This window comes from Mobula hypostoma, chromosome 25, assembly GCF_963921235.1.
Source record: "Mobula hypostoma chromosome 25, sMobHyp1.1, whole genome shotgun sequence".
In the NCBI taxonomy this organism is placed as follows: Eukaryota; Metazoa; Chordata; class Chondrichthyes; order Myliobatiformes; family Myliobatidae; genus Mobula; species Mobula hypostoma.
Window position 1 is genome coordinate 5,941,771 of NC_086121.1, and position 26,748 is coordinate 5,968,518.

The window sequence follows — 26,748 nt, forward strand, 5'->3', positions numbered from 1 at the left end:
CAACATTGGTGTCGTGGAGAGGGGAGACTTGCAGCATGGGCAACTGCTGGTCTTCCACACAACTTTGCCCAGGCCTGAGCCCTGGAGGGTGAAGACTTTCCAGGCGCAGATCCATGGTCTTGCAAGACTAACGGATGCCTTTATATTGCTACCCCCAACCTGTCTATAGATCACCCCAAGCAACATTAGATAGATCAGCTCTGGCTAGGTTTCAAATGTAGGATGTTCTGCAGATCACTCATTCTAGATACATTTACGAAGCCAGCTTTGAAACTTGTTGAATACTGTCTCTCAGATACATGGCATGACTCAACATCTTGCATTTATGTTATTTTAGCACTTCAGTCTGTTTATTTTGCTTCATTTTTGGAAGGAAAAACTTGCCCCGCCCAAAGGAAAAGCTTTTATGATAGTAGTACTGTGAAAGAATATTCAAGTTGAGTATAATGTCCTCCTCAGGGGCTGTTTATTGGTGGGTCCGAGGCCAACAGACCTCACAATCCTGCCCCCTTTGCCATTTGCTGATCGACAGCGGACTTAATCCGGGATATTAGGGTACATGCCCTAAATGGAGATCACTTGTCTAACATGGGGAGGCTAATGCATGGGCAGCCAACACAGATTGGGAGTTGGGGTCCTGTGGCATACAGTACAAGACAACAATGGGCTGTAGCGGCCTTCCTATCATTGTGCATCTCCCTCCAGTTCCACCATTGGGGTCTTGATTGGATTGCTCTTGACCTGGAACCTCCCCATTGACCTTGCTGCCACAGGCGACCCTACCCTGAGCTGAACTCCAGACAGCCTCGCTCTCAGCATCCAGGAACTCCGCCATGACAGGGTGAGAAGGCTTTTATATACAGCTTGAAGGGACAGTTAAATCAGGAAAATGTGGTGTGCCAATATTATACACCAAGCAAGAGGGTTCGGAACTCTGGACTACAAGTGATGGTTTAAGGGAGAAAGGGGCTCTAGGCTGGGGTTGGGGGGGTGGCCTTGATGGTTGATGACGAGGCAGTTGGGATCGGCGGGGTAAGTGCACGACAGGCAGGAGCGCGAGGCCGCAAACGGAGATGGTGTGTTATATAGCGAAAACATTCAGAAATAAACTAACTTAAGCCTAAACTGAATGAGTGGCAAGATGGCACCAGTGAACAACGCGACCAACGGTGACGCCCGGCAGACAGTTCACAAAGCTACTCTTTCACTACTTCTTCTTTCAACCGTGATTCTGCTACCGAGCTGTGCGCGATTGGAACCAGTGAGTTACATTTTGATGGTGTGTTCTTGGGCCGATTGCGTGATCTGGCGCTTTGCTGTCTTCGAAGGAGCTCCATGAGGTTGGCAGCGGAGTGCGCAGCCCAGGGGCCAGGAAGCCCGGAGACGGGGCAGGGGCCCACGATCGACTCCATTGCTCCTCTCCGATTGCAGCGTTGAGCAGGGCTGAAGTTGACGAGGACGAGCGCGGAGGATGGGCAGGTGGTCAGCGCCGGCTGCCTGCATCTGACTGGCCCTCCTCTCCATCTCGCTCTCTGCTGTCGGGGGAAAGTGCGGGTGACTTGGGTTCCCATGCTGCAGGGATTGACCGGCAAGCCCGCGGAGTCCTTTCCGGGAACTTTGAGGTTCATGGAACATGTACTTCTGGATTCCGGTTTCTCTTTTTTTTCTGTTTTTGAGCGGTTCGACTGGGGTGCTTCGGTGAAGAACGGCTCTGCGGCCGGCCATGGGACCACAGCGCGGTGCTGAACTGAACTAAACTGAATACCACTGGACTCCAGGTTTGAAGTTTGATATTCCATGTGTTGTTTGCTTGCTTCTGTCATTTGCACAATTTGTTCTTTATTTCTACACTGCGCATTTGATGTTTACTTGAACAGGTTTCCACGGTATTTCTTTGTTCTGCGGCGGTCTGCAGAAAGACCCGTCTCAGAGTTGTATTCTGTATACATACTTTGATAATAAATGTACTTTGAATCCTTTGAAACACTGAAACATCCGTCCAGGAGAAGAAAGAGAGCTGTAGCTTTGTCCAAAAAAATACTGCTGCCATTTCTGACTCAAGGGTTTTCTTTCCTGGCACACAACCTGATTAGGTTAGTGTGCGAAAGCAGAGGACCATCACGGCTGCCGCACCAGAAGCAACAGGTGAGCACCTTCCAAGTTGCAGAAGGGAGGGGATAAATAAAGAAGAAAGAGATAAATAAGAGACAGGCAGACAGATAAAAGAGAAATAAGAGAAAAAGAGAGGTAGAGAGGGGAGGGGTCACAGAGAGGGGCTTGCAGAGAGACAGAGAGACCCAGAGACAGAATGGGTAGTCAGGCTGACCGATCCAGAATCTAATCAAGCCTTGGCACCCCGGGGACCTTTTCTTCTCTTGTTCATTTACCCCAAGGGAATGTGTGTGTCGAGCAGAGTCCCAAGCGCAAGGGAGATTTTTGTTTGTAAAGTCCCATATTTTTGATCTGCGTGGATTGCCTGTCAACTCTCTCTGAAATGTGGCTGAAATTGTTTTTGGGTCTGGAAATTCCTTCTCTCAAGCTGTGATCTCAACAGACTTCCCAATACAAGTTTCTTTTTCACAAAAAGGACAGTGAGTAAATATTTGATCAAGTAAAAAAATTTAAAAGGAATTCTTGGAAGTTGTGGGGGAGGTGCAGAGGGACGGAGGGACTAAGAAAAATGCATTTTACCCTATTATTACATAAAGTGGTTATAGTTGAGGTGATCAGAAAGAATCAGGATTATGCCATGAAATTTGTTGTTTTGTGGCAACAGTACAGTGCAGTATATAACAAAAAAACTATAAATTACATTATTATATATAAATAACTAAGTAGTGAAAAAAAGAGAGAAAAAGAAGAAAAAATAATACTGAGGTGGTGTTCCTGTGTTCATTGTCCATTCAGAAATCTGACGGCAGAGGGGAATGAGCTGATCCTGTATTGTTGAGCGTGTGTCATCAGGCTCCTTTACTTCCTCCTGTATTTACTGAGATACAGCGTGGAATTGGCCTTTCCAGCCCTTCGAGCCGCACTGCCCAGCAATTCCCTAATTTAATACTAGTCTAATCACAGGACAATTGACAATGACCAATTAAAACTTACCAACCAGTACAGCTTTGGACTGTGGGAGGAAACCAGTGCCCCCAGAGGAAACCCACACAGTCACAATGTCCTTCTTGACAACGGCAGGAATTGAACCGGGGTTGCCTGTACTGTAAAGTGCTAACCACTAACGCCACCGTGCCGCCCTTGATTTTAGCAGTGAGAAGGCACTTCCTCAGTGATGGGTGCCGCCTTTTTGAGGCGAATTGAAGATGTACTGGATGCTGGGGAGGCCAGTGCCCATGATAGAGTTGGCTGAGTTTAGAACTTTCTGCAGCTCTTTCCGAGTCTATGCAGCGGCCCCTCCATACCAGCCAGACACGCAACAGTCAGAATGCTCTCCTTGGAAAGAATGGAACAAGCCCTCGGAGGGGCCACTGGGTCTGAGCTGTTGCCCTCACTGATGCTCTCAGAGATGTTATCGAAATACTGTGATTTATGGATTGGACAGTTGTTCAAACGAACTGTAGTTCATATTGGGCTCTTTCACTTCTATATTTTTTCGTGTTCTCACCCATTCTTTCTTGTTGTGGATTGGCGGGCTGGGAGGTTGAGGTCTGTCGCCAAAATAAAAAGGCCAGTAACATCATGAAAGATCCCACCCACCCTGCTCATGGTCTGTGGTCTGTTTGTCCCATTCCCATCAGGGAGGAGGCTACATAGCATCCATTCTAGGACTACCAGACTCAAAAACTGTTATTTTCCCCAAGCCGTCAAGCAAATCAACACCTCCACCCATTAACCTATCCCGCCACACCCCCACAGTCCTATCAATTCAAGATTCAAGATTGTCTCAGCATTTCAGGCCGAGACCCTTCATCAGGACAGGAAGAGGAGGAAATGAAGACAGAATAAGAAGGTGGGGAGAAGGGCAGAAGTTTAAGCCGGCAGGTGATTGGTGAGACCAAGTGACGGAGAAAGGTAGGTAGGTGGGGGAGTGGATGACTAAGTGGGAGGTGATAGGTGGAAGAGGTAAAGGACTGAAGAGGGAATCTGATAGGAGAAAAGAGTGGACTATGGCTACGTCCATACTACGCCAGATAATTTTGAAAACAAAGCTTTTTCTCTTCGTTTTGACCCTCCGTCCACACTAAAGTGGCATTTTCATCCCCCGAAAACAGAGATTTTCAGAAACGGTCTCCAGAGTGAATAAATCTGAAAACGCCTCATATCCGTTGTAGTGTGTACAGGGTAACCGGAGAGATTTAAAAACGCTGTCATGACAACACCACAACAACAATGCTTTTTCTGCTTCTGCTTGGTACTGCGCAAGCACTGCCGTACCGCTGTTATAACGGGCAGTCGGTGTGAATGGCGTGAGAGTTAAATTGTAAAGTGAGCTTTTTTGACTATTTAAAAACGCTGTCATGACGTGCCGGAACAGATGGCCGCAGCGCGGCATTTCGTTCTTTTCTTGAACGCACCCCCCCACGTAACCTAACAATTTCAGAACAGACGGCAACGAGACTGAAGCCAGAAGAGTTAGAAATGTACTCACCAAATACTTTGACCCATAGCTTACTGAATAAATAAGTATACTCACTTTGCCCTGTTTTCTGTCCTTGCTTGTATGAAGGTGGTTTACCTACTGACGCAAGTACTTCTCTGACAATAGGTGTGTAACAGCCTAATGTAACATTGTATGGAAATACAAGATAACACTGATGCAGACATGTTTTATACATTTAACAAGGTGCTTTATTAATGCAACAGTTAGTCAGTTTTTCAATGTTCGTCGTCAGCCGGGTCATACTGTCCGTGAACTCCCTGTCGCTTGCCTAAATATGCTCCAGTATTTGTTTTTTTTAGTTTTAAGTCCTCCTGCGCGAGAGCCAAGAGCAATTCCTTTGAAGTTTTTCTACTCTGTAACTGGACAAACGCGCACGAAGTATACCGTTCCCTCTTCGCTTGTTTTCTGTGTGTCTTGTGTGTGCCCAGTAGAGGAGATTCTCCCAAATATCCGTGTTAGTGTGGACAGAGATATTTTGAAAAACGCTTAGTGTGTACGCCTGTTGTTTTTACTCGAAACCGGCGTTTTCAAAATTATCCGGCGTAGTGTGTACGTAGCCTATGTGTAATGCCCCGGTTAATGCCCTGGCAGCTAAAGATAAGGGGCCATGTTGTTCACCTTGGGAATGTTGTGTCAGCCAATCACGACAGTGGGATCGGAAGAAGGTTCTAGAGAGAGAGAGATTTGTGACAGACAGTGGATGGGTCCGTGGTCTTTTGGCAGGAGGTGCGGAGAGAAGAGGATCTGGGAGAAAGCCTGGAGGATTCAATCTGAAGGGGAGACCCTAGTGCAATGAGTGCTTGACAAGATGAACGAGTCAATGAAGGGAAATTCTACCTGCGACTGGTGATGAGGATTCAGCACCGTAAGGAAGGCGGTCACCCACCCGCTACAGACAGGACACGAGCTCCATCACTTATGTGCACATTTAGACTGGTTTAATTATAATGGGCCCTTTTATTTTTTTCTTTTCTTTTTCCCATTAACTGTTTGATAAAGCTGAAATTGGGAAATATACATTCTTTAAAATTTGATACGCTGTATGATTTGTTAATTTCCTGACGATCAATAATTGCATATGGGCAGCATTTACACAGCATTTGTTCAAATCGTAGCTCATTTAATCAGAATTCCCAATGTTCCTGTTTGGTTGAACCCCAAATCATACCGACTCTGGACGTACATTGCTCATGAAGGGTGGCCTGACCTTCTCACTGCCGAGTCACATGACTGTTAGCAGAGTCAGCGAACCAGCCGAGTTTGTATACAAGCCCGGTGAGCAGCTTAGACATAGAGGAAAAGGAAGGAGAAGGGGTACCTGAGGGTGGTGACAGGCAGGTGAGGAGAAGAGAAGGGACAAGAGGGGAGCTAGTCTAGGGAATGGAAAAAGGAAGGCGGAGAGGAGGTAGAAATTACCAGATGTTAGAGAAATCAACGGTTACTGGAAATAGAAGGAGGCGTAAGTGACTTGACCTGGCGAGCCTTCTCCAATGTTCAGTAAGATCATGTCTTCCCCCCTCATCTCTTCGTTTAGAAAGAGGGCCGTGAACTGTATTTCGTTTTATTTAGAGATACAGCATGGTAACAAGCCCTTCTGGCCATTTAATCCCTACCCATGTGAACAATTAACCTACTAACCCAAAAGTTAGGAACCCAAAATTCAACTCAGGGAAGTGACCTAGGACCAACTACCTTCAGGCAGCTTCATCAACGACCTTCCTTCCGTCATAAGGTCAGAAATGGGGATGTTTGCAGATGACTGTACAATGTCCTGCATCATTTGTGACTCCCCAGAGAGCGAAGCAGGTCATACCCAAATGTAGCCGGACCTGCACAATATCCAGGCTTGGGCTGACGAGTGGCAAGTAATATTTGAGCCACGTAAGTGCCAGGCAATGACCATCTCCAACAAGAGAGGCTCTAACCATCATCCCTTGACATTCAGTGGCATTACCATCACTGAATCCCCTACTATCAACATCTTGGGGGTTACCATTGACAGGAAACTGAACTGGTCTAGCCATATAAACACTGTGGCTACCAGAGCAGGTCAAAGGTTAGAAACCCTGTGGTGTTTAACTCACCTCCTGACTCCCCAAAGCCTGTCCACCATCTACAAGGCTCAGGTCAGGAGTGTAATGGATTACTCACCACTCGGCTGGATGAGTGCAGCTCCATCAACATTCAAGAAGCTCGACACCATCCAGTACAAGGCAGCCCACTTGATTGGTACCCCTTCCACAAGCCTCCAATCCCTCCACCATCGACGAGCAGTTGCAGCAGTGTGTACTATCTACAAGATGCACTGCAACAGCACACCAAAGTTCCTAAGGCAGTACTTTCCAGACCCACGACCACGACGAGAACAGCAGATACCTGGGAACACCACCACTTGGAAATCCCCCTCCAAGTCACTCACCATCATGACTTGGAAACATATCGCTGTTCCTTCATTGTCGCTGGGTCAAAATCATGGAATTCCCCTCCCTCCCTAACAGCACTGTAGGTGTACCTACACCTCAGGGACCGCAGTGACTCAACACTACCTTCTCAAGGGTAACTAGGGATGGGCTATAAATGCTGGCCTGGCTGGCAATGCCCACTAAGGTTGGGAGGATTAATGGTGCCTAACAGCGACTCCTTTATTTGTATCTTTGGAAACAGCTCTATTTCCATCTTTAATATCTCTATTTTTCCCTTTCAGGGTTCTTTTGAAGACCCTGACCTGGAGTTACACACTGACTACAGTTCTTTGCAGGAATGGAATCTGTTCTCAGGGTTCCACGACTGGCCGTTATTTAGCACGCCAAGGGCTCAGCCTAAGAGCTCAGCTCACCTTTGGAAGACCGAGATCTCGTGACTCTGGAGACCGGTGGATCGAAGGTCGGTGTCTGGGCAGATCGGTGTGTCGTGGGAGATAGAAGATCTAAGGCTGTGTGCCCAGAGACCCGAGTTCTTTGGGCACAGAGCACGGAAAAAGCGACGCAACAGACTTTTAACATCGTAAACCAGCAAGTTGTTTGTGATGTCTCCCCTCTCGCTATGAAATGGAGACACTTCTTTCTCCCTTATTAGGGAGAGAGAGAGCCTGTGGTATGTCGAATACCGGTGAACAATGTAGTCTTCGGGGTAACTGCAAGTCTGCGTCTTTGCTGTTGCTTTGCTCACGCTTGAGTGCTCGGTGGTGGGTGCCGATGCTTTTATTTTGCCGATGGGGGGAGAGGGGATTGTTGCTTGCTGCCGCTTATGCATAGGAGGGAGGGGAGCTGGGGGGGACTTCGGGGTTCTAACATCTAACTGTCATTCATTCTTTGAGGGCACTCCTCTGTTTTTCGTGGATGGTTGCGATGAAAAAGCATTTCAAGATGTATATTGTATATATTTCTCTGACATTAAATGTTCCTTTGAAACCTTTGAAACATCCCGTAAGTGAATAAATTTTAAAAAAAGTAAACCAGCAGGCTCTTGAACAAAAGGGGATAAGTACACTCACTTGCCCCATCATTGAAATGTTCCCACAACCAATGATCTCAGTTTAAGGACTCTTAATCGCCTTATCTCACATTCTCATTATTTACTTCTATTTGCATTTGCACAGTTTGTTGTCTTCTGCACTCTGGTTGATCTTTCACTGATCCTGTAATAGTTACTATTCTATAACAACACACACAGAATGCTGGAGGAACTCAGCAGGCCAGGCAGCATCTATGGAAAAGAGTAAATAGTTGACGTTCTGGGCCAAGACCCTTCATCAGGAGTGGGACCATCAAAACCAATCTATTCTATAGACTTGTTGAGTATGTGCCGAAAAGAAAATGAATCTCAGGGTTGTATATGGTGACATATATGTTGATAATAAATTTACTTTGAACGTTGAAAATCTTTGGAACGTAGGAGGATACCAGAGCACTCGGAAACCGACGAGGTCACAGGTGGAACATACAAACTCCTTATAGGCAGTGGCGGGAATTGAACCCGGGATGCTAGCGCAGTAAGAGCTTTATGCTAACCATTCCACTACCGCACCACCCTTTGGAATTCTGTGTCCCCAGCAAGGACTGTGGATTCATCAGGTACGGTTCTGGCTTTGAACAACGGGGCAATGAAGTGTCGGGAGGATAAGGTAAGGTGTGGAGTTAGAGTAGAGGAAAATGTGAGATTGTACAGACTAGCAGGAAGGTATCGTTAAACAAAGGGCCAAAGCTGCTTGTGAGGTGATCATATTGGTCAGAACCTCAAGATGCCTTCACTCTAGGTTGAGTCCAAACATTCTATAAACAATCACTCACTCCTGGTTCTATATTTTAGATTTCTGTGGACCTCAAAAGATAAGAAATACTGACAAGAGCAGCACTTTACTTTTTTCAATCATGTCCCTTCTGGGTCATTAAATGACCCAGAAAACATGATCTCTCTCACATTAATAACTCAACCCTTTATTGTACTTATAGAGTCATAGAGCACTGCAGCACGGAAACAGGCCCTTTGGCCATTCAGTCTGTGCCGTAATATTATTCTGCTTAGTCCCATTGACTCACACCTGGACCATAGCCCTCCATACCCTTCCCATCCACTCACCTATCCGAAAATCTCTAAACGTTGAAATCGAACCCGCACCCACCACCTCTGCTGGCAGCTCGTTCTGCACTCTCACCACCCTCTGAGTGAAGTAGTTCTCCCTCAGGTTTCCCTTAAACATTTCACCTTTCACCCTTTAACCCATGACCTCTAGTTCTAGTCTCACCCAACCTCAGTGGAAAAGGCCTGCATTTACTCTATCTATACCCCTCATAATTTTGTATACCTCTATCAAATCTCCCTTCATTCTACTACGCTCCAGGGAATAAAGTCCGAACCTGTTCAAACTTTCCCTATAACTCGAGTCCTCAAGTCCCAGCAACATCTTGTAAATTTTCTCTGTACTCATTCAATCTTATTGATATCTATTCTGTAAGTAGATGAGATAATGACTGTTCTCCTAATGTTCTTAATCTTTTTTTAATGCCTGCAGCAATGTAACAAACGGAGATATAACAAGCTCACTTCTCTGAAACAAAATCAAACCCAGGTTCCTCATAATGATGGACAAGGCAGGGCAGACTACACACATCACCTGGGTGCAAGAGCCCCCCGTGTACAACGAGGAGTGAACCATTACCTTCGTTTCATGGTGCTTGTCTGGAAATCCTCTTCCCGCTTTATCTCAGGGGGGTGACCACCATTTGCTTTCTCGCTCTCTTCACTGTCGTCGCTGTGGGAAAAAGCAGAGGGCAGTTCCTTCTTAGGAATCCTCGTTGGCGGCAAGGGAATGGTCCTCTTCTCAGCCAAGCGTCCCCGATTCTACAACACATACAGAAAGATACAAGTTATTCTTAGCAGCAATACCCAAAACTTAATTTGAAAAAAATATAAAACAGCCATCTTTGAAGTGGACAAAAAAGAATTCCCTCCCAGCAGCCAGTAGAAAACCAATCCATCTGTTGGATAGAATTCACTACAGGTGAAGGCCCAGATCAGATTAAAGAGGTTGTCATGTGAACATTGAAACACGCAGTGAAATGCATTGTTTGCGTCAGCAGCCAACACAGTCCCGGTTTATACTGGCGACAGCCTACAAGTATCCGCACACGCCTGGCGCCAAGATAGCACGCACACCACTTACTAACCCTAACCAGTACATCTTTGGACTGTGGGAGGAAACCAGAGCGCCTGATGGAAACCCACATGGTTGCGGGAAGAATAAACAAACTCCTTACAGACGACAGCGGGATTGAACTCGGGCACTGTAATAGTGTTACACTATACCACATATCCTTGAACAGTAGTACAGATTTGTATTTCTATATCATCCCTTTCAAGATGTCCCTGAGTGCTTTGCCATCACGAGTGCATCTTGGATGTGCAGTAAATAAAGCAGCCAATTTGCACACAGTAATCTCGTCCAAACCACTATCTAATCATACCAAACACGAGGAAATCTGCAGATGCTGGAAATTCAAGCAACACGCAGCAGGCCAGGCAGCATCTATAGGAAGAGGTACTCTTACCATCTCTTCTTTCAGTTAGTCCTGACGAAGGGTCTCGGCCCGAAAAGTCGACTGTACCTCTTCCTATAGATGCTGCCTGGCCTGCTGCATTCCAGCAGCATTTTGTGTGTGTTGATCTAATCATACCAAATAATCTGTACTTCAATCATATTTACTTTTATTTTTTTATTGACACAGCACTGAATTGGCTCTTCTGGTCTTCCGAGCCACACCACCAGCAATCCCCCAATTTAATCGGAGCCTAATCACAGGACAACTTACAATGAGCAATTAACCTACCAACCTTTAGGCCTTTGGACTGTGGGAGGAAACCGGAACACCCGGAGGAAACCCACGTGGTCACAAGGAGAATGTACAAATTCCTTAGAGACAATGCTGGAATTGAACCTGGGTCGCCTGTACTGTAAAGCCCTGTGCTAACCACTACACTACCGTGCTGCCCCCGTGCACGGAATATTGTGTACTTCCATGCCATATCAAAACAAAGTGAATGTTCACTTAATGTTGAATCCAAGTTTCACAAAGGAAACTGAAATGTAAGGGTTATTAAAGAGCTTAGCTTCATTTATAACATGTATGCACACTACATCGAAACGTACAGTAAAATGCATTGTTCGTGTAAAATCAAATTAGTGAGAATTGTGCTGGGCAGCCTGCAGGTGACGCCATGTTTCTGGTGCCAACATAGTGCGCCCACAACTCACTAACCCTAATCATACATCCTTGGAGTGTGGGAGGAAACCGCAGCTCCCTAAGAAAACCTACGCGGTCACAGGAAGAATGTACAGACTCCTTACAGACAGCTGCAGGATTCAAACGCAAATCTGAGAAGCGGAATCCACTGTACCTGAATTTCAATTCCCCAGGTAAAAGTGAGATTCAAAATCATTCTCAACCTCAGAAAACTAGCTGACCAAATTAACACATTCCAAAGAGCTTACAAAACACCATAGGACTTAGGAACAGAATTAGGCCATTCCACCCATCAAGTCTGCTTCGCTATTCTATCATGGCTGATCTATTTTCCCTCTCAACATCATTCTCCTGTCTTCTTCCCATAACTATGACACCCTTACTAATCAAGAATCTATTAACTTCTGCTTTAAATATACCCAATGACTTGCCCTTCGCTTCCGTCTGTGGCAGCAAACTCCACAGATACACCACTCTCTGGTGAAAGAAATTCCTCCTTATCTCTGTTCTAAAGGCATGCTCTTCTGTTCTAGAGCTGTGTTCTCTGGTGCTAGTCTATCCTACAACAGGAAACATCTATTCTATCCCTCCCCACCATAGAGCACATCCACACAGACAATTATTACAGGAAAGCAGCATCCATCGTCAAGGATTCCATGTTCCAGACCATGCTCTCTACTTGCTGCCATCAGGAAGAAGGCACAGAAGCCTCAAGACCCACACGACCAGGCTCTGGAACAGTTATTACCCCGCAACCATCAGACTCTTGAACCAGAGTGGATAAGTTCTGCTGGCAACCGAGGCTGAGGTTGAAACATTTGGACAGAGATGGTGCTCGGTACTCGGTGTCGGAGAGCTAATCAGAGCTCGAAGTTTTCGGACGACTTAGATTTGGACTGTGGTCCGGCATGGCAGGGAGAGATTTTCTTCCTTCTCCCGTCTGCGTGAGATGTGGGACATTTGAGAGACTTTGAACTTTTTACTGTGCCACAGACTGTTCTTCATCAAGTTATGGTATTGTTGCACTGTTGTAACTATATGTTATAATTATGTGGTTTTGTTAGTTTTTCAGTCTTGGTCTGTCCTGTGTTTCTGTGATATCACACCGGAGGAACATTGTATCATTTCTTAATACATGCATTACTAAATGACAATAAAAGAGGACTGCATGTCCTCATAACTTAATCTAATCTAAATTCACTCACCCTAACACTGAACGGATTCCACAACCTATAGACTCACTTTTAAGGACTCTAGAACTCATCTTCTTGATATTTATTGCTTATTTATTTGTTGTTATTACTTTTTCTCTTTTTTGTATTTGCACAGTTTGTTGTCTTCTGCACACTGATTTCTTATCCTTATTTGTTCTGTGAAGTTTCTCATAGATTCGATTGTGTTTCTTTGTATTTACTGTGAATGCCAGCAAGGAAATGAATTTCAAAGTTGTATATGGTGACATACATGTATTTTGATAATAAATTCACTTCAAACTTTAAACTTTGATCTGGGCTTTTCCAGGAATCTAAGATTTTCCACAAATATTTTTTCTCTAATTGTTCCCAAGCAACTTGAAGTAATTATTTTATGTATGAAACCCCTTTTACTGGGTGTCTCTAGAAACATGGCTGGTTAATCCCTCGCTAACGAGGCAATGGCCCTTTATAATTAAAACAATCAAGTGTGCACAAAGTTGGAGCTCAGATCTTCCGAAGGTTGGAGTTGTCCATGTACTCACGGCGCCAACTCCTATCCACCGATCACCAGTAGAACTTTCCATCTTGCACTCCACTGAATCGTGCATTCCAGTTGAATCAAATCCTACCGCCGGTTCTCTCGATCATCTTCCTCCTTCATCACCAGCCGAAAAAAGGACCTGAACCCCTTTAGGGTCCATCACAAATCCTCTCCTCCCAGTTTTCTCTGCAACCTTCTCCCAATTCCACCACCCTGATTGGCTGACCCGACATTCCTAAGCTGAACATCACAACTCCGTAACTTTAACAGCATCCCAAACACTCCCGCAGAGCACACTGCTTTTACAGAAAACTATTGAATGAAATGCCCCACAGCATTAGCAGTAAAAGCTTAACATGTAGATCATCCATATCAATTACTTCAAAATTGGCACAACGTCATCAGTAGTATGCCTTTAGTCATAGTCAGTCATACTTTATTGATCCCAGGGGAAATTGGTTTTCGTTACAGTTGCACCATAAATAATTAAATAGTAATAAAACCATAAATAGTTAAATAGTAATATGTAAATTATGCCAGGAAATAAGTCCAGGACCAGCCTATTGGCTCAGGGTGTCTGACCCTCCAGGGGCGAGTTGTAAAGTTTGATGGCCACAGGCAGGAATGACTCCCTATGACGCTCTGTGTTGCATCTCGGTGGAATGAGTCTCTGGCTGAATGTACTCCTGTGCCCACCCAGTACATTATGTAGTGGATGGGAGACATTGTCCAAGATGGCATGCAACTTGGACAGCATCCTCTTTTCAGACACCACTGTGAGAGAGTCCAGTTCCATCCCCACAACATCACTGGCCTTACGAATGAGTTTGTTGATTCTGTTGGTGTCTGCCATCCTCAGCCTGCTGCCCCAGCACACAACAGCAAACATGATCGCACTGGCCACCACAGACTCGTAGAACATCCTCAGCATCGTCCGGCAGATGTTAAAGTCTCCTCAGGAAATAGAAACTCATCTTCAGTTTGTTCGGCTCAAGCTAGCTCGTAATGTTCTTGCATCTTATTGTCTACGTGTACCGCACTTTCTCTGTAGCTGTGACACTTCATTCTGCATTCTGTCATTATTTTACCTTGTTCTACCTCAAAGCACTGTTGTGTTGATCTGATCTAAATGAACCGAATGCAAGACATGATTTTCCCCGCAACTTGGTACACATAACAATAATAAACCAATTCTAATTCCAGAAGAGCCTAAAATACGTTACTGTCCAATTAACAATTAGTTATTTAGTTATAATAAAATAAGAATTAGTTATTAGCTAGTTACAACTTTGAAGGTTATAATACAAGTAAAAGGATCAAGGAGTAAAACACACAAAATGCTGCAGGGACTCAGCAGGTCAGGCACCATCTATGGAGAGGGATGAAAAGAGTCAATATTTCAGGCCAAGACCCTTCATCAAAAGATTTTTTTCTTCAGAAAGAATCTTTGAAGCCAACACAGCCTCAAGTTGACGGAACTCAATAGCCACCCACAAAGGCTGCTTCTGCTATTGACCTGGAGACAGGCTCCCGTGAAGGAGAGTCTGATAACGTACTGACCTTCATCAGCACACCCCTGGTCCTACAAGGAGCAAACCTTTCGGGAATGTAGTGGTTAGCACAGTGCTTTGCAATGCCAGCAATCACTGCTCCATTCCCACTGCTGTCTGTAAGGAGTTTGTACAATCTCCCCATGACCACGTGGATCTCCTCTGCGTGTTCTGGATTCCTCCCACATTTCGAAGACGTACCGCAAAGGGTTAGTAAGTCGTGGGCATGCTATATTGATGCCAGAAGCGTGGTGACACTTGCGGGCTTCCCCGTACAATCCTTGCAGATTGGATAAGTACATGGATGGCAAGGGTATAGAGGGCTATGGTCTAGGTGCCAGTGGAGAGGACTAGGCTGAATAAAAGTTTGGCATGGACTAGATGGGCCAAAGGGCCTCTTTCTGTGCTGTATGAACTTATTACAAAGACCATTCATAAATCTGAAGTTGCATAGAGGCACGATCAGGTAAAGATGGCAGATCTTCTGCATTCTAAAGACACAGGGTTAGGGTTAAGGTTAGTAAGTTGTGGGCTTGCACCGGAAGCACGGCCACACTTGTGGGCTGCCACCCCGGCACATCCTCATACTGCGTTGGTTGTTGGTGTAAACGCTGCTTTTCACTGTGTGTTTTGATGTACATGTGACAAATAAAGCTCATCTTTAAAAAAAAGGGTTTGATAGAAAATAAATTCCAACGTGGACCACGCAGTCTCATCCAAACAAGAAGTTCCTTACATCCACTGAGCTGCAACCACAACCATCAGAGAATGCAGCATGAGATCGGGGCCTTACTAACTATCATCTTGGTGTGACGTTAAACAGTCCTTTCCATGCCTGCTTACAGTGGGTAGCTCGCTCACCTGGTGTGCAAAGGTGGTGTATTAAAGCCCAGTCCCGAAATACGATATCCATAATTTAGACTAGAGGTTCCTAATTTGGTGACATCACCCACTCCAGGGATGGTGGGAGCTTCTATGTGGGTGATAAAGATGAAGGGAGCTGTGGGGGAGGGGGAGTACTCAGTAGCAAGCTGAAGAACTACAGGTTTAATTTTAGAAATGAATTATTTAATGAATAAGTATATTCAGTATAAAGTATTAAATATTCATATAAGGATATGAAATGAATATACTTTTGATCTAAATCTTTGACAAACTTCTATCATTCAAAGCTCAAAGTAAGTTTTATTATCAAAGTATATATATGTCGCCATATACAACCCTGAGATTCGTTTTCCTGCAGGCATACACAGTAAATCTGTAGAATAGCAATTATAACAGGACCAATGAAAGATCAACCAGAGTGCAGAAGACAACAAACTGTGCAAATGCAAATATAAATAAACAGCGATAAATAACAAGAACATGACATAAAAAGATAAACGGGTCCTTAAAGTGAGATCATCAGCTGTGGGAACGTCCCAATGGATGGGCAAGTGAGTGTCGTTATCCCCTTTTGTTCAAGAGCCTGCTGGTTGAGGGGTAGTAACCATTCTTGAACCTGGTGGTGCGAGTCCTGAGGCTCTTGTACCTTCTTCCTGATGGCAGCAGCGAGAAAAGAGCATGGCTTGGGTGGTGGGGATCCCTTATGATGGATGCTGCTTTCCTGTGACAGCTTTTCACACTGATGCATTCAATGGTTGGGAGGGCTTTACCCATGAAAGCTACCCATGGAAAGCTCCATGCATCATCAAAGACCCCCACTATCCAGGTTATTCTCTCTTCCTGCTGCTGCCATCAGGGAGATGGGTACAGGAGCCCCAAGACTCACACCACCAGGTTCAGGAACAGTTACAACCCCTTAACCATCAGGCTCTTGAACCAGAGGGAATAACTTCACTCACCCCAACAATAAACTGTTCCCACGGCCTACTTTCAAGGATTTTTCATCTCATGTTCTTGATATTTATTGCTTGTTTATTTATTATTAGTAGTACTTTTTTTTTCTTTTTGTATTTGCACAGTGTGTTGTCTTTTGCACTTTAATTGTTGATCACCTGTTAGGGGCAGTCTTTCATTGATTCTATTGCATTTCTTGATTTTATTGTGAATGCCCACAAGAAAATGAATGTCAGGGTTGTATATGGTGGCATACATGTGCTCTGATCCTCAGTGCCTCATAATTGATTACAATGGGTACGTAATTACCTCATCGCTTGCTAACCCACTGTTTACTTAGACCTTGCTTAAAGTGTGTTTATAATCGTTGAAAAGCACTGTGACATTTCTGTATTTGACATATGATGAGAAATTGGACTGCAGAGATCATGTTACTTCCAGGTTTGGCCCGTGCATTAACGCCATTCACAACTGTGGCACAGTGTTAACTAGTACAATTCCCATAGTCTAGACATGGTGACACAATTCCTGTGAATTAGGGTATTGCATTCAATGGGGTGAAATTCAGAATTTACCCTTTCAAAAGGTCTTGACTGCATTTGAAGGCTCCTCAAACTTTTGAAGAGAATACATTCTGATAAAGCAAACAAGAACTAGGCTTATTTTCAGTCACTTCGTGAAAACTTTCAGAAATGGCAAACACTTCAAGACATGCCAGCTCTTCACAACAAAACAGTGTCACGTCGTACAACATTTCATTGCTCATTGCTAAATTTGGAAAGCCTCATACAATTGGAGAAAACCTGATTCTGCCAGCAGTAAGGGAGGCTCTGAGCACGGTTCTGCAGAAGTCACCAGACCAAATAATTAAAGCAGTTCCACTCAGAGAAGATTCTGTTCAAAGATGAATAGATGAAATGTCTGAAAATGTGGATGGCACATTCTGCAACATATTTTGGACAACAGAAATTGATCTTCAGTTGGATGAGTCAACCTTGCCAAGCAATGGATCTTGCTTCTCACTTCATTAAAAAAAAATTAAAGCATGGTTCAAAAGTTGTTCTTTGCAAGTGGACTAGAAACACTTATGAAGGGGGAGTCAATATTTCAGGGTTGCCGAGCAGTTTTTCAAAAAACATTCCATTCACCAAAATTCTTGCTTGCGCCATCAATGACAGGACACCGCTGTGGGGTGATTACTTTCTTGAAAAAAGCTGTGCGTAATATATTTATCATTCACTGTGAAGTACATAGACAACATCCTATCGCAAAAAAAAAGCCTAAATAATTGGCTGCACAAATCCTTAAATACTGTTATCACAGCGGTAAATAAAATCAAGTCCCATGCTCCCAATTCTCAACTATTTTGAAAGCTTTGCTTCGAGACTGATGAATAGTTAGAGAGCTTGCTGTTGCACACAGCTGTCAGATGGCTCTCAAAGGAAGCTGCCTGAAACGCTTTTTGAAACATAAAATTCTTTGAAGACTCCAATGCTTCATTTAGTAAGCAACTCAAGAATACTTGTCAGAATTATTTGCAAAATGCCATCGGCAAGGAGAAATCAAATTCCGTGATTATGCACGAATTGACAAGGGTAAATTGCCAGGGTCTCCCTCCTCCCTATTTGTGACATTTTCAAGGAGTGTTGCAGACAAAGGTGTAGACATTGTTGAGGACCCATACCACCCAACCCCAACACCTGACCCACTACCGTCAGGAAGGAGGTACAGGAGCATCAGGACTAGGACTGACAGACTGGGTAACAGCTTCTTCCCTCAGGCTGTGAGACTATTGAATACCCTGCCACCACTGAGGTCTTGTAACTAGGACAGCGAGATGTTTACTGTTTATTGCACTGTTTACCTGTGCTTCACAATAGATGCATTTTAAATATATTTATTAACTTATTTATGGTAATATTTTTATTTTTCTGTGCTGAGTGTGAGACATGTTTTGTGTGTGCACTGTGGACTGTTGTTTCATTTGGTTGTATATTTGTACAGTCAGCTGACAATAAACTTCAACTTGAGAGATAGGCCTTCAGGGAGCATAAAACAAAAACTCCGAGCAAGGTGGTGTGGTGCGGTGGCTGAACGGTCATGATAGGAACCAAGAACAACCCTGAGATCCAAGTTCGAATCCAACCAAGGAAGCTGTGGAATTCAGAGACAGTTAACAATCTGAAAACTTGAGCGAATAAAAATGATGTATCAAATCTGAAACATAGTGTTGCTGATAATGCGGCAGTCTGAGTGTAACGACCTAGAGTTCCTCAAAATATTGACAGGACACATCATTTGTATATGCACTCCCCCATCTCATTCCCACCTCTCACCCTGCTCTCTGTCCCACCAACTGGACGGGACTGAAAAACGTTACAAATGCACAGGGCTGCCCCCTCAGCCTGCACAACATACACATAAAGTGCTGTAGGAACTCAGGAAGTCAGGCAGCATCTACGGAGGGGAATAAGAAGTCAGCATTTCAAGCCGAGACCCTTCACCAGGAACGGGAAAGGAAGAGGGAAGAAGCCAGAATAAGAAGATACGGGGAATGGAGGGAGTACAAGATGGCGGATGATAGTAGAGACAAGGTGAGGGGGAAGGTGGGGATGAAGTAAGAAGCTGGGAGGTGATAGGTGGAAAAGATAAGGGGCTGAAGAAGGAATCTGATAGGAAAGGAGAGTAGATCACAGGAGAAAGGGAAGGAGGGGAACCAAAGGAGGTGTTGGGCAGGTGAGGGAAAGAGGAGGGGTAAGAGGGGACCCAGCATGGGGAATGGAAAAAGAGAGAAGGGGGAGGAGCTAGAAATATCCAGAAATTAGAGAAATCAATGTTCATGCTGTTAGGTTGGAAGCTACCCAAATAGAATATGAGCAACACACATCAAAGTTGCTGGTGAACGCAGCAGGCCAGGCAGCATCTCTAGGAAGAGGTGCAGTCGACGTTTCAGGCCGAGACCCTTCGTCAGGACTTCCTTCAGTTAGTCTCGGCGAAGGGTCTCAGCCTGAAACGTCGACTGCACCTCTTCCTAGAGATGCTGCCTGGCCTGCTGCGTTCACCAGCAACTTTGATGTGTGCTGCTTGAATTTCCAGCATCTGCAGAATTCCTATTGTTTGCGTTTTCAAATAGAATATGAAGTGTTGCTCTTTCAACCTGAGAGCTGCCTCATCATGGCAGTAGAGGAGGTTACCTCAGCCCATAACCCAATATTTTGAAAATACAATGCCAGTTTTTTCTACATGTTCGCCCTGTGGATCTTTCTGGAGTAGAAGGCAACAGGAAACCATGACAAAGATTTTGTTAAATAAGTAAATGTATACAATAGAAAATATTTCACCATGAGTTGCCAGCAAACGTTACAGCAGACAAGGCCAATCGTGACCACGTGTGTTAGATTGGCTTAAACACAAGAGATTCTGCAGACGCTGGAAATTCAGAGCAACACACGCACACACAAAATGCTGGAGAAGCTCAGCAGGTCAGGCAGCGTCTATGGAGAGGAATGAGTAGTCAACGTTTTGGGTCAAGATCCTCCACCTGTCAGATAAGCTTTACTTATCACATGTATAATCGAAACACAGTGAAATGCGTTGTTTGCATCAACACAGTCCGAGGATGCGTCCACAAGCGTCAACACATAGCAAGCCATACGACCGTGAGACATAGGAGCAGAATTAGGCCAATCAGCCCATCGAGACTGCTCTGCCATTCATTTGTGGCTGATTTATTATCTCTTTCAAACTCATTTTCCAGCCTTCTCCCTGTAACCTTTGACACCCTTACTAATGAAGAACCTATCAAACTCCGCTTTAACTATACCCAATGACTTTGCCTCCACAGTCATCTGTGGCAATGAATTTCACAGATTCACCACCCTCTGGCTAAAGAAATTCTTCAGCTCTGTTCTAAATGGATGTCACTCTTCTGAGGCTGTGCCATCTGGTCTGAGACTCCCCCACTATAGGAAACATCCTCTTTGTCTCGTGCTTTGAATATTTAACAGGTTTCAATGAGATCCCCCCCCCCCAACTTCCCTATGCCCTAACCTTTAATTTACTAACCCTTTTATATCTTCAGAATATGGGAGGAAACCAGAGCACCTGGAGGAAACCCATGTGGTCATAGTACAAAATCCTTATAGACAATGGTGGAATTGAACCCAGATCATTGACGCTGTAATAGCGTTATGCTAATGGTGCCTCCTGGTATGCTGAAAAACACAAGGACCCTTCAGCCTGACAGACACCTGTCCTCCCCCACACTACACCCTGACTTCACCACCTCTGTAAGCCTACCCTTCATGTCAGATGAAAGGGTCAAACAACCCGGGACCATTGAAGTCTCCAAAAGCATGTTTGATGTCATTCAGAAACAACCTCCCAGCAAACAATATGCAAGGCAGAAGTCAGCAGAGTGCAAGTATTCTCACCACACTTCTGTGAGCAAAGACAGAGTGAGAGAGCTGTTTTGCTAATACCCTCAGTGGGCACTATCTGGTACACCTGTACATTAATACAAATATCTAATCAGCCAATCATGTGGCAGCAACTCAATGCATAAAAGCATGCAGACATGGTCAAGAGGTTCAGTTGTTGTTCAGACCAAACATCAGAATGGAGAAGAAATGTGATCTAAGTGACTTTGACTGTGGGCAAAAATGCTTTATTAATGAGAGGTCAAAGGAGAATGGCCAGACTGGTTCAAACTGACAGGAAGATGACAGTAACTCAAGTGACCACACATTACAACAGTGGTGTGCAGAAGAGCATCTCTGAATGCACAACACATCAAACCTTAAAGTGGATGGGCTACAGCAGCAGAAGATTATGGACTCAGTGGCAACTTTATTAGATACAAGAGGCAGGAAATAAGAGGTCAATGAGTGTATTAAATTATATAGTACAGAGTCAGACAGAAACTATGATAATAGTGATATCAATCTAAATAACCAAAGAACACTCCCGATGAAGAATTCAGAGTACTTGATTTATAAAGATAGTGTAATCTCGGTGAATATAATTCAGTTAATGAGTTTCTGCTTTTAACTTCAACTTGGCAGCTGGCTCTCACCAGAATTTGACCTTTGACATTAGTTGACAGACAAACTAGGCAACCACACAATTAGCACATGACTCACCTGCTCTTCTCCTGAAGTGATAGTCAGTCATAAGCCCTTTAGAGAGATGGAATGACTTGAAGGGCAGGAAATAACCATATAAATATTAGAATCAAAACGTAAAGCAGCAGATTTACTGAGGAGTCCCAACTATCATGATACGTCCTAACATGTGGCATTATTGTGGAGTACGAAAACGGTACTGTGACGGACAGGAGGGCTCTGCAACGTGTAGTCAAAACTGCCCAATGCCTCACCCGCACCAGCCTACTCACTATCAAGGATATATATAGAGAAAGCTGCTGGAAAAGGGCCAGCAATATCAGAAAGGATCCCACCCATCTGCTCGTGTACAGTTTGTCCCACTCCCATTAGGGAGGAGGCTACATGACATCCACAACAGGACCACCAGACTCAAAAACGGTTACCTTCCCCAAGCCATCAGAATGATGAATACCTTCCCCCACTAACCCATCCCACCATAGCCCCCACCACCACGACATGCACATCACCTCCTGTCACTTTACGCACGATCAGTATGTATACTGTATAAGCTAATCCTGTAAAATAAAGGCATCCATTAGTCTTGCGAGACCATGGATCTGCGCCTGGAAAGTCTTCACTCTCCAGGGCACAGGCCTGGGCAAGGTTGTATGGAAGACCAGCAGTTGCCCATGCTGCAAGTCTCCCCTCTCCACAACACCAATGTTGTCCAAGGGAAGGGCATTAGGACCCATACAGCTTGGCACCAGTGTCGTCGCAGAGCAATGTGTGGTTAAGTGCCTTGCTCAAGGACACAACAAGTTGCCTCGGCTGGGGCTCGAACTCACGACCTTCGGATCACTAGTCGAACGCTTTAACCACTTGGCCACGTGCCCACACATAAGCTAATCCTATGTACTGTATATACAACCTCACTCAAGCAGTTACCTGTACATTGGGTTTTGTAGGATTGCTTTTACATTGATAATTATTGAGGGTTTTTTTCCTTTTTTATTGTGTTCTTTGTGCTGCATCAAATCTGGAGAAACAATAATTTTGTTCTCTGTGACACTTGAGCAATATAGAATGACCAGTAACAATTCTAAATCTTGCATGAGGACACTTACTCAGTTTCAACCTACATTTGATATCCGGGCACTGCAAACTTTACGCAGCCCCCATTGGGCAGGAGTTACAGAAGCCTGAAGCTCCCCACCAACAGGTTCAAGAACCAGCTACTTCACCTTGACTGCCACTTCACCACGGTAGTGTAACGATTAGCGCAATGCTATTACAGCTCGGGGCATCGGAGTTCAGAGTTCAGAGTTCAAATCCGGCTTCCTCTGCAACCAAGTCTGTTACATCCATCCCGTGAGCATGCAGGTTTCATCCGGGTGCTCCAGTTTCCTCCCACAATCCAAAAGAAGTACCGGTTAGTAGCTTAATCAGTCATTGTAAATTGTCCTGTGATTAGGTGAGTGTTAAATAGTTGAGTTGCTGGGTGGTGCGGCTCGTCGTGACAGAAGGGCCTGTTCTGAGCTGCATCTCGAAAAAAAAAACCAGCAAAACCTGATCATTACCTCAATATAGCAACACAATGATCACTTTATCCACTCTGCATTACAGTGCGATTTTTTTTATTCGAATTCTTTCTCGTATAATTAATATTTATCTTTTCCCTCCATTCATGCTGCTTGGTCAACTGACTTATTCCAGCATCTGCTGTCCCTCATGTCCCCACCCTGAAATAGGAGTTGGTTAACCCTTTGATGGAGAGCACTCAGTTACTAAGGAATAATAATAAGAGCTGTTCCAAGCATGCATCAAGAGTATCTATTAAAACCCATGAATTATATGTAGTTGTCCATAAGGCACAGGAGCAGAATTAGGCCATTTGGCCCATCGAATCTGCTTTGCCATTTTTTCCATGGCTGATTTAAGTTCAAAGTAAATTCTTATCAAAGTGCATACATGTCACCATATACTATCCTGAGATTCACTTCCTTGCAGACATACTCAATAAGTACAAAGAAACACCATAGAATCATTGTAAAATTACACACAAAGATGGACAAGCAAAGAAAACCAAACTAATAATAATAGATAAATAAGTAATATATAATATTGAGAACAGGAGTTGTAGAGTCCCTGAAAATGAGTCCATAGGTTGTGGAATTGATTGGTACCTCAGTGCCATTGTCCTTCTCAACAGCATTCTCTCATCTTCTCGTGTGATCTTTTGGTTCCTAATCAAGAACCTATCAACCTCCACTTTAAATACAGTCACTGACTTGGTCTCCACACCTGCCTGTGGCAATGAATTCTACAGATTCACCACTCTCTGGCTGAGGAAATTCCTCCTCAGCTTTTTTGGTCTAAAGGGATGTCCTTTTATTCTGAGGCTGTGCCCTCTGTTCCGAGACTCCCTACTATTGGATACATCCTCTCCATATTCACTCTATCTCAGCCATTGCCAGCCATTCAGCCCCTCGCATCTGCTCCAACATTCAATAAAGCCCGTATGATCATTTACCTCAGCACCATGACACGCATTCCCTTAAGATCTAAAATGATTACAGGTTTTGTGAAAAAAAAATTCTTTTATTTTAGAGATACAGCACGGTAACAGGCCCAGTTACACCCATGTGACCAATTAACCAACCAATCCATAGGCCTTTGGAATGTGGGAGGAAACCAGATAATCCTGAATCTTTATATAAATAACAAACAACAACGGACACAGCGCCAATGCCTGTGGCACACCACGGGCTTCCAGTTGAAGAGACAACCATCGACAGCCACTCTCCAGCTTCATCTGCAAAGCCAATTTACTAATTCATCTTGAATGTCAAGTGACTGAACATTCCTGACCAACCTCCCATGCGGGATCTTGTCAAAGACCTCACTAAAGTCCATAAAGACAAAATCCACTGCCTTGACTTCCATCAATTTTCCCGGTAACTTCCTCAAAGAACTCTCTAAGATTGGTTAGTCACGACTTACCACATATAAAGCCATGTTGACTATCCCTAATCAGTCTCTTGTCTATCCAAATACTTACATATCCAATCCCTTGGAATAACTTCCAATAACATTCCTACTACTGATGTTTGGATCACCAGTCTATAATTTCCTGGCTGATTCTTAGAGCCTTTAATAAACAACAGAACAGCATTAGCTGTCCTCCAATCCTCCAGCACCTCAGCCATGGCCAAGGATGTTTTAAATATCTCGGCTCGGGCCCCTGCAGTTTCTGCACGAGCCTCCCACAGGGTTTGAGGTAACACCCTCTCAGCCCCTGGGGATGTATCCACACTGATTTGCCTCGAGACAGCAAGCACCTCCTTTTCTGTAATCTGTAGGGTCCATGACTTCACTGCTGCATTGCCTCACGTCTTTAGACTTTGTATCTGTTTCCCAAGTAAATACAGATAGAAAAATATCCATTTAAGATCTTTCCCATCTCTTTTGGCTCCATGCATAGATTACCACTCTGATCTTCCAGAGAATCAATTTTGTCACTTGCAATCCTTTTGCTCTTAATATAGTACATCTGTAGAAGCCCTGAGATTCTCCTTCACCTTGACTGCTAGAGCAAACCTCATGTCTTCTTTCAGCCCTCCTGATTTCCTTAAGTGTTCTCTTGCATTTCTTATACTCAAGTAGCTCATTTGTTCCTGCCTACCTATACCTGCTATACACCATTTTTTTTTTCTTAACCAGGGCCTCAATATCACTCATAAACCTGTTATCCTTGCCTTTACTTCTGACAGGAACATACAAACTCTGCAGAGTGTCAGAACAGATGGTGGAGTATTTGTGGAATTAGACGTTGTTAAGACCTCAGACAAAGTCAGGAATCAAAAGGTCAAGCAGGATGGGATTAATGTTCTGAGCTGCATATATTTCAACACAAGAATTGTATGGAAGGCAGATGAGCTGAGGGCATGGAACAACACCTGGAATTATGATATTGTAGCCATGAGTGAGACTTGGTTGCAGGAGGGGCAGGGCTGGCAGCTCAATATTCCAGGGTTCCGCTGTTTTACACGTGATAGAGTGAGAGGCATTAAAGGGGAAAGGGTAGCGATACTAGTCACAGCAGTGTTCCATCAAGACAGACTGGAGAACTTGTCTCGTGAGGCTTCAAGGATGGAACTGAGGAATAAGAAACATATAATTATGTTATCCAAGTTATTATATTATCAACCACCCAACAGGCCACAGGATTTAGAGGAGTAAATTTGTAGAGAGCTCATAGACTATTGCAAGAAACAGAAGGTTGTGATAGTAGGTGATTTTAACTTTGCACACGTTGACTGGGACTCCCATACTGTAAAGGGACTAGATGAGATAATTTGTCAAGTGTGTTCAGGGAAGTCTCTGTAATCATTACATAGAAGTCCCAACTAGAGAGAGTGTGGTACTAGATCTCCTATTAGGGAGTAAGATAGGGCATGTGACAAAAGTTTGTGTAGGGGGGACGCTTTGCAGCTAGTAATCATAATACCATTTGTTTCAAGGTAATTATGTAAAAGGATAGTTCTGGTCCTCAGGTTCAAATTCTAAATTGGAGACAGGCCAATTTTGATGGTATCAGAAAGGATCTGGCAAGTGTGGACTGGGGCAGACTGTTTTCTGGCAAAGGTGTCCTTGGCAAGTGGGAGGCTTTCAAAAGCGAAATTTTGAGAGTACAAAGCTTGTACGTGCCTGTCCTCTCACAAAGTTTTAACAATATATGCCAGTGATATTAAAGTTGCATTGGATTCTGATTATCCACGCCAGTTCAGGAGCCTCCAGGTTGTAGGGTAATAACCGTTCCGGAACCTGACAGTGTGGAACCTAAGGCTCCTGTACCTCCTGCCTGATGCTTGAGGGAACGAGATGGCGCTGGCAATATATGGCAATGTTTTGCGGGCAGCTCAACGTCGTCAATATGATTCTTCGTCGACGAAGCAAGAGCAAGAGGAATGAGTTAATGTAGTCAATGAGGCCCAGTCTTTTTTTTCTTCTTCAGCCCATCACCACTATTGGGGAATAAGCTGCCAACAACAAATTGCCAGAGTCCTCGGTCCTGGCCAACCTTTCAAGTTCCCAAGTGTATTCCATCTTCTAGGTGCATCCTGTCTCTCCCAGGGATGAAGTCTTTGGAGCTTCTATTGATA

General features: G+C 44.3%; 1 protein-coding gene across 11 annotated transcripts in view; it reads right to left on the reverse strand.

Annotated features, from left to right (window-relative positions):
• samd11 (sterile alpha motif domain containing 11) overlaps nt 1-26,748 on the reverse strand; it is a 324,631-nt gene that overhangs the window by 223,612 nt on the left and 74,271 nt on the right. For all 11 annotated transcript variants that reach the window (XM_063032832.1, XM_063032829.1, XM_063032827.1 and 8 more), the window contains exon 3: nt 9,774-9,955. In XM_063032832.1, the coding sequence (XP_062888902.1) occupies nt 9,774-9,955 (182 nt within the window). The remainder of the gene's footprint in view (nt 1-9,773; nt 9,956-26,748) is intronic.